Source organism: Alexandromys fortis, unplaced genomic scaffold (assembly GCF_014885135.2).
Source record: "Alexandromys fortis isolate MF-2015 unplaced genomic scaffold, M_Fortis_MF-2015_v1.1 scaffold_290, whole genome shotgun sequence".
In the NCBI taxonomy this organism is placed as follows: Eukaryota; Metazoa; Chordata; class Mammalia; order Rodentia; family Cricetidae; genus Alexandromys; species Alexandromys fortis.
Window position 1 is genome coordinate 1,158,845 of NW_026068167.1, and position 9,132 is coordinate 1,167,976.

General features: G+C 41.2%; 1 protein-coding gene across 1 annotated transcript in view; it reads left to right on the forward strand.

Moving 5' to 3' along the window:
* Positions 1-8,738, forward strand: part of Enthd1 (ENTH domain containing 1) — a gene marked incomplete at its 3' end in the record, with an annotated part of 58,642 nt that extends 49,904 nt beyond the window's left edge. Inside the window, exons 3-4 of the mRNA XM_050128246.1 lie at positions 1,096-1,214; positions 8,615-8,738. Coding sequence (XP_049984203.1) covers positions 1,096-1,214; positions 8,615-8,738 — 243 coding nt within the window. The remainder of the gene's footprint in view (positions 1-1,095; positions 1,215-8,614) is intronic.
* Positions 8,739-9,132: the final 394 nt, after the last annotated feature.

Genomic DNA, 9,132 nt, shown 5'->3' on the forward strand with positions numbered 1-9,132 from the left:
ATCTCCAGATACGAGATTTGCCTAGGGCATCAGGTCCTCTCTGGACTGCTGATTGCCAGGGGGACCACCTGGGGCTTCGCTCCAAGAAGCTCTAACCCCAATCCTTCAGCAGGCAAAAGCCAGCGCAGAGGCATTTTGTCACTACACGGCAGTCACTGCTGTGGACGTGGCATGATCTTAGGCCCCGGGAGTACTTAGGTTCCCCACAGGTGTACAGACACCAACATGAGGACAGTGGTCTTATACCTCTTATTGTCTACCACAGCATCCCAAGATAGAGTATCACTAATACTTTTTAGAGGTCATGTATGCTGAGTAAATGCTACACAGCTGAGCTGAGTCCTGGCCTAAAGTTTTACCGTTAGAGCTGGTACTAATAGACAGTAACTAATCTAGGAAGATGAAGGATATTAAAACTGAAAAATATGCCAAATGTCTCCCATCCAAGTACTAACCAGGCCCGACCCTGCTTAGCTTCCGAGATCAGATGAGATGGGGCGCATTCAGGGTGGTATGGCCGTAGACAAAATATGCCAAATGTAATAAACATAAACAGACATACCAGTTTATCTTCTTTGGTGCATTTTCTCTTTTATGCTTATTTTTTGTTTTACATTAAAGGTTTATTTGCCTCCTCAAATAATCTATACATTTATGATCTGTTCCTCCTACACAAAACACATGAGATTCACCTTTCAGGATTAAGAATCCTTAAATATTATAATACTTATTGTCATCATTCTTGCGATTCTAAGATTCCCACTGAATAGACTTTGTAAGTTCTGGTTTGTTATATGATATTATGTGCTACTATAATTATGACTACATTTTACATTATTTTCAAAATACTTGAGATAATAAAACTATAACATAATTGCTGAGATGAGACAGGACCATACTTCACACTGTAGATTTTGAACCCCTCTAGGCTCGCCAGTGTTGTGAAGTAGTGCATCCTCAGAGGTGGATATTGGTGTGTGATGTGAATTTAATAGGTGGAATTAATCTTCAAAAGTAATTAAAGTTATATACAAATGCAAAAATAATACATTTTTTCCAAAGTAAAGCTTTGTTGACAGTTTATGTTGTTGGCAGAAAACACCTCCAAGGCAAGACTGAGGCTGGAGCAGTGCCAGGATGTCCCCTTGCCTGCTGAGCCCTCCCTGTCCAAGGACTCTCCTCTGCTCAGGATGAAGACATGGAAATCAACAGAGGTGAGATGCTCCAGTTCCCTTTGCCATTGTGCCAGGTAACCAAGCACGTGCATTAAAACCTGAGTGTGTTCCTTTGCAGCTCTGCGGGTTATGTGCTGAAAGATGCATCTTGACATCGGCGTTTTATGTTATTAGGGGTTTTAAATATCAACAAGGCAAAATCATGTTGAGTTTTCTTTTAGTTTGTGCTGTTTATTTTTTCTATTGCTTTGGAATTCTTTCTGCTTAGTATCTATTAACAATGCATTTGGACCATTTAATCTGTCAATTATTTTTTGTCTTCCATCGTTCCTGCTGCATTTTAGGCTGTCTTCCAGTCCATGTGTCCTTTCATTTGTTGGTGCCTAGAACTGTCCTTGCCCTGGGAGTTGTTTCCATTTCAGCGTCTGCCTTCTCTCCCAGGACCTCGGATCACTTCTGTTCACTCACCCTTACTTAGTTCTGTTCTTGTGCACTTTTCTCTTAGTGGTAATTTTAGTACTAAAGAGTTTCCCCAGACTTGATGGAAGCACAGAGACAGATGTTAGGTGGGAAAGTCCTATAGAAACATGTGCCATTTAGAGCGGGAAAGGCTGGGATAGCAGACACAGCAGCAGCCCCTGCTTCTCCGTCACTGACTGTCCTCTCCATTGTCCTTTCGCGGTGTCTGCACGTATTTTATTTGGATGGTTTTAGATCTGTTTATTTTCCTTTTGCCAAGAGTGAACTTTTTGATTTTAGACTACTGGATCATAAGCTTTTCTTGCATGGGTCATGTGTACATGTGTGTGTGCGTGCGTGCATGCGTGTGTGTGTGTGTGTGTAGGTCTAGAGTCCCTCTTAGCCTCCCTGATTAACAGGTCCTCATTTGCCTGCTAGCTGCAGGACTTACACTAGCAGGTTGAGGTTCCCCTCTTTCACTGATGTCAGAGATATTGCCCATCTGTTCCATAGAGCCAGGTCAGTGTATCCCATCATGTGACCAGCTGCTGGAGAAGTGTGTGTGTCCCCTCGTCCCCTCAGGTGGCTCCTGCCTCCTTCCTGTATGAACAGAGATCCAGTGTGCTGCCTGCTCTTCCTTTCCTATGAATGCAGCTCCTTGACCATCTACTGCATTTCTTGGGAAGGAGGTTCGGAATCTTGACTCTTTCCTCAGCCCTTTTAGGTACTGAATTTAATGGCTTTCCTACAACTTTGAAAAGGGATTTATATAGTTCAATTTTACTGTCCTTTAATGTACAACTTACAGATTTTTAAAAAATAAAACTAGATAATTTAAAAAGATAAGACATGAGGTGAAATGATTTTAAAATTTACTCTTTCATGATCTCTGGTAGCTTTTCAGTAGAACAGACTTGAATATCCCTCTGTGTAGTAGGACCAGAGACATCAAACGCCACCTGATTTCTTATGTCAGCCTTTAGGTCCTGACACTTTTGTCTGGTTTTAGAGGCGCCCTCACTCACTGGTTTATATAGTACCGTATTTTGTGTCAGTGAGAAGATGGTAGCTGTTTACACAGGAAGTGTTCTGGAAGCTGAGCTTCAACTTTCTAAGACACGATTGTGTGTTAACAATATCCCATCAACTTCCTGACAAGCATGGCCTCCTGTTACACCAGGACATTCAGTGCAGTCCAATATATCTTCTCTAGCTGTTCCTGTAGCAAAAGACAAACTCTAGCACGCTGAACAGTAAAGCTAACTGTTGTGGTGAACTGCCTGGAGGGGCTCATCTACAAGACCAGCCAGCCCCTTGATTCCCCATGCAGAAGGGAGCCATGTCCAGGGCTCAGGCAGAGTGAGGTGCCTTTGAAATATCTCTGAAAAAACTCAAATAGAAACCTCGTTAACTATTCTCTTTCCACAATCGAGAGTAAATTATCTTAAAAGAGACAAAATTATTTTAGAATCTATTTTTAGAGATTTATTTATATGGCTATGTATGCCTATATGAGTGAATGTCTCCTGTGTTCAGTGCCTTGGAGGTCAGAGGTGTTAGATCCCTGAAATTGGAGTTACAGACAGTTGTTAAGCCAACAGATGTGGATCCTGGGAACTGAACTCCGATCCTGTGGAAGAACAGCTAATGCGCATGGTCGCACCCAACTTTTTTTTTTTTTTTAACATGGGTGCTGGGGATCTGAACTCAGGTCCTCACACCTGTGCAACAAGTGCTCTTGCTGACTGAGCTGCTGCTCCAGCCCCAAGTTTCATTTTTATTTGGTTCTGTTCATGTTTCATTAGTTTTCATTACGTAAACTTAAGTCTTCTAAGAAAAATAGTGGAAAAAATTAAAATGAAATAAAAAGAAATGAGCCAGTAATCCATAAATGAGTGGAGGGAACTTTAATGCCCATTACTAAGTGCAAGAGGTCATTGACAATGTATGTACCACAGGAATCCAGCAAGAGGGGTCTGGGAAGGGCAGACTCGGAGAGTACAAGGATTGGAGTCTCTGGGGTGCAGGAAGGGTCTCTTGGCAGCTCAGGGAGGGCTTTGGGGGAAACTTCTCTATACAATAATGATCAGCATGTGTCATTAGACCTTTGCCAGACCCCAAAGCATGAATGGCAGCAGGGGTATGTTCAGTGCTAACTACAGACCTGAGTGAGTATGTGTCTGCAGTCATTCAGGGACCATGCCTACAGTAATGCTGCAGGTAAGATGGACAGCAGTGTGCACCGAAAACCAGTAAGTACCCTGTGCTCAATTAGTCTGTAAAGCCAAAATAGCGCTGAAATGTATTCTGCTTTCTTAGAGGAGACTTTTTATAAAGTCTTCAAGTAAGACAAGTATTTCTGAGAATAATGAAACTCCAGGAGTAGTAATGGAATTGGTGAGCTGATGAGCTACACAAAAGTTAAGACTTCTATCAGGTAAAAAGATAAAGTAGAAATTCTTAAGAAGTTAAAAACTAACAATGAACACTAAGCTGTTAATGATATACTTTTTAAATGCATCATCAGTTTATAAATTGATAAAGAGGACGACAGTCAGGATGGCTCTGCGGGTGAATCCTGTGGACCTGAGTCCAATCCCTGGGACCCATGTAGTGGAAGAAGAGAAAACCGACTCCCGCAAGTTGTACTCTGATGTCTGTGTATGAACTATGGCATGTGTGTCCCCTCCCCTACACCCCAAAAATGAGTAATTAATACATTAAATTTCTTTAATAAATTGATAAGCGGGGGGAGGGGGCTGGAGCTGCAGCTAAGTGGCACTCGCTTTATGTACGTAAGGCCCTGAATCCAATCTATAGCACCAAACATATGCACCTGAAAAGGTGAAATACCTCACAAAATCTTACTCAGTCTCATATGCAATTAGGTAAAACAAAATTGTATGCCTTTACCACTGATGGAAAAAATGTTTAATTGCTACCAACCTGTATTTGCACTGAGAGGAAGAGTCTCTCCAACACACTGCTGGATCCAAGCAGGTGCCACTTCTGAGAGCACAATTTGGCACCGTTCACACTCAAAACAAGCCCATGTGAGTACTCAGCGATGCCACTATGAACATACAGCTTGAAAAGGTGGCTGTATGAAGCTTTTTATTGCAGCAATTTTAATAGATAGAAACAAGAAAAATCTTGAAATGATTACCAGTAGGGAATGATGAAGTTAATTTACACATCAGGAACACAGCTCAGCTTGTCTTGAAAGAAGCACATTTGTAATATGTACTTCAGTGAAAGAAGCCTTTGTGGGGACAGCACACGATGAATTATTATATTTATTATGTAGAAAGATGGACAAGGTAGATTGCTTGCTCCTGAGCAGGCTAGAGAGTAATCCATGCACACACACACACACACACACACACACATAGACTCCATTTAGCTTCCACTAGCTGCCCCAGGAGAGGCACCGCCTTTGAAAGAATGGGCAGGAACTTCGTTCTCTGTTCTTTACCATTCATGTTGTTTGGTGTTTTGCAGTGAGTATTTTCTCTAAAAATTAATAATAAAAGCACAAATATAGCCATTAAATGGACATTTAAGCAGAAGCAATGATGTAGCAGAGATGGGAATGATGAACAAACATAATTAGATTAAGCATAATTTCCACTTCTCTAACAACTCTGATAAGTTCAAATTTCTGCAAATAGGACAAATTGCACAGAAATAAACCAAAGGGCAAAATCTGTATATTTTTCATTTTGCAAAATACTTCGTGGAAGTAGCAGAACAGACATTTATCGTCCATCACTATTGATTTAGCAACTCACAGCGACATAGAAGGTTTTGGTCAGCTTTAATTTTGTGTGAAACACTTCACAACATCCCTATCAGTTGCTATGGAAACAGCTGCAACTCTTCCCCCCCCCATTGCAGCCTTGGTTGTTTTTTTTTTTTTTCATCCAGTGTCCTTGGGCAGCAAAGAAGGTTTTTTTGAGTTTTGTTTTTGTTTTATTTTTGTTTAATTTTTGAGGTAATAAAAGCTACAAATAACCTTATTATCAAATTTAATGATAAAAACTATGGAGAGTCTGAAGAAAGAAAACAGAGAAGTGTCAATTATAAACATAAAATGTTTCCTTAGTTTTGAAAGTAATACTCTGGTGAGCCCTGCTCTACTTTTGAAAGCTCTGTTCTGCTAAGAATTTTATTTGTGGGGCTGAAGAGATGGCCCAGTCAGTGAGAGCACTTGCTGTGCAGGCATGAGGACCTGAGTTCAGAGCCTGAGGACCCACATCAAGAAAGTGTGTGTGACCATGAGCATCTGTGACTGCAGTGCTGAATGGAGGGACGGGGACAGGGAGGGCAGAGACAGGAGTTATTACTACAAACCACAGCGAGCTCAAGGTTCAGTGTGAAGAGACCTTGTCTCAAGAGAATAAGGCATAGAGGAAAAGAGGGCATCCCAAATGATCCTCCAACCTTCAAATGCTTGTGCATAGACATGTGTTCTTGCACACACACACACACACACACACACACAACTCAATGAAAATGGTTAACGATGTAGAAGTTTGCACTTCTTTTTAGCACTAAATGACATTCTACTGATTCACCCATTTATCTACCAAAGCTTGCTTCCAAGTTTTGTTCATCATGAATAAAACTGCCATGAAAATCATGGTAAAATAAGCCAGATTCAGATACCAGACACCACATTTTCTCATCAATGAAGGACATAGATTTAAACACACACACACAACTATGTGTAGATTTTTGCCTTTGAGAACCTGAAAAGCTCTGTATCATTATAAACCATAATTACTAAAATATAAAATGAAATTAATGAACCTTGCATTCATTTGGGGGTTTTCTTCTGTGATGTTAGTATTTTTGCTCTGAAATGATGATGAGTTTAATGTGTGCAAAATCCAACAGGTAACCATGGATACACTCTATTTGCATTATCTTTTATAGCCTTTGCATGGAATAAAAGAAGATACAGATACAAAACAGAAGAGATTCTCATAGTCTGATAGGCTTGACTTGAGCTGGTGACGTGTCAGTCTGAGCTCTTGTAATTTGTCTTGTTAGCAAGCTAAAGAAAAATCATAAGATAATTTCACTTGATAGAGTAATGTATTTGATAGAGTCCAGCGCCCATTTATGGAAGAACTTAGCAAACTTGAAGCCAGATGGTGGGCAAATAAAATGAATATTATTTCAGCAAATATGGATAGTAAAGGAATGCTGGGAGAGATGGCCAGCATTGTTAGCCTGGAGGCACACACAGTGAACTCTCAGAATGGCTGAACCAGAAACAGTGACAGTACCACATGCTGATTAGGATGTGGAGGGATCAGACTGCTCCTGTTTTGCTGGTAGGAATTTAAAAAGGTGAAGTCACCCTACAACTGGTAGTATCTTATAAAATGGAATACATTGTGGGGAGATAGGGCTTGTGGTTAAAAACACTTCCTGTTTTTGTAGAGGACCCAGATGTTGTTCTCAGCACCCAAATGGCAGTTCACAACCACCTGTAAGTCCAGTTCCAAGGGATTCAATACCCTCTTCTGGTCTCATTGGGCACAAGAGATACAATGGTTCATAGATACACATGCAGGCTAAACTTTCATACACAATAAATAAATAAATCTTTTTAAAATATATTTATTTATTATGTATACAATATTCTGTCTGTGTGTATGTCTGCAGGCCAGAAGAGGGCACCAGACCTCATTACAGATGGTTGTGAGCCACCATGTGGTTGCCAGGAATTGAACTCAGGAACTTTGGAAGAGCAGGTAATGCTCTTAACCGCTGAGCCATCTCTCCAGCCCAATAAATCTTTAAAAAAATTAAAACCAACTGAATAGGTGTCTGTGCTGGGTACAGTTAATCCCGAACCCAGGAGGCAGAGGCAGATGGATCTCTGTGAATTCTAGGCCCGTCAGGGCTACATAGTGAGATCTTGTCTCAAAAACAACAAAACCTGAATACACATCCATATACCCTAACAACGGTACCCATAATATCTCATAGACATGGAAATTTACTTATAGCATATAAAAATCTGCTCCCAGAAATTTTGTCTGTAACAGCCCAAATCTAAAAAGAACCAGATGTATTTGAATGGGTTAAACATAAGTGTCTGGTGTGCACTCAGCAGGGAAGAGGAAGGAACTTTTGGTGTACACAACAGCTTGGGTGAGTCTCAGGGAACTGCGCTAGATGAAAAGAGCCAGTCCTAAAGGGTTGCATAGTGTGTGGTCCCATTTATATAACACACTTTAAATGTCAAAAGGACAGGCCAAACAGATTTGTAGGAGCCTGGGATAGAAATGCTGAAATCATGTCAGATCCCAAACACGTCAAGTCCTAGTTAGGGTTACTGTTGCTATGATGAAACACCATGACCTAAAGCCACTTGGGGAAGAAAGAGTTTATTTCACTCACAGTTCCATGTAATAGTTATCTTCAAAGCACTGAGGGCAGGAACCTGGAGGCAGGAGCTGAGGCAGAGGCTATGGGGTATGCTACTTATTGGCTTGCTCCACCTGGCTTGCTCAGCCTGCTTTCTTATAAACAGGGGTGGGGGGTGGGGGAGGAGATGACAGGACCCACCAGCCCAGGGATGGCTCCACCCACAATGGGCTGGGCCCTCCCCCATCAATCACTGATTTAAAAATGCCCCACAGAGTTGCCTACAGCCTGATCTTATGGAAGCATGTTCTCAATTGAGGCTCCCTCCTTTCCAGTGACTATAACTTGTATCAAGTTGGCATAAAACTAGCCAACACACCCGATTTTCTTTTGATCATATGTCTGGGTATGTGCACGTGAGTGCAGTGCCTTCCAAAGCCAGAGGCATCAGATCTCCTGGAGCTGGAGCGACAGGCAATTGCAAACTGTTGGATGCACATGCTGGAACTCAGCTCCAGCCTTTCCTTAATGGCTGAACCATCTCTCTGATGCAGCTTGTGGTTTTCAATGCATGTATTCTTTCTTGTTTCTGTCAGGACCTAACATTATTGCATGACGAGTATCCTAAGCAACCTTTGCCTGCGGTACCTCCTCCCATCACCTCTCCTACTTCCTGGATGTCAGAAGGGGAAGCGGAAGTCTGCAACCTCTGGGATACAGGTAATTTGGTTATGGACAGAAGTTTCTCCAGAAACACGTGTAAGATGTGCTAGAAGGGAAGTCTGCACAAATATAAGATTTGATTTTGAAATATAGCAACACTTGACTTGGTTTGTTGCTGGTAATCGGGACAGGACTGTATGATAAATCTATCCAGCCATGGCCTTAGTTAGGCTCCCAGTTTGTCAGTCACTTGCTTCACTGACTTTTGTTTCTTTCATTTCTTTTTCATTTTGTCTAAAAATTAACTGTAAACCTTGAACTTTTTCGAAAGCTTTAGAGAGCAGAACTAATTTTCTGTTCTTAAAAAAGATTTATTTTTATTACTTTTTAATATGTATGAGTATTTTGCATGCATATTTGTCTGTGTTCCACATGTGTGCCTTTGTGCCAT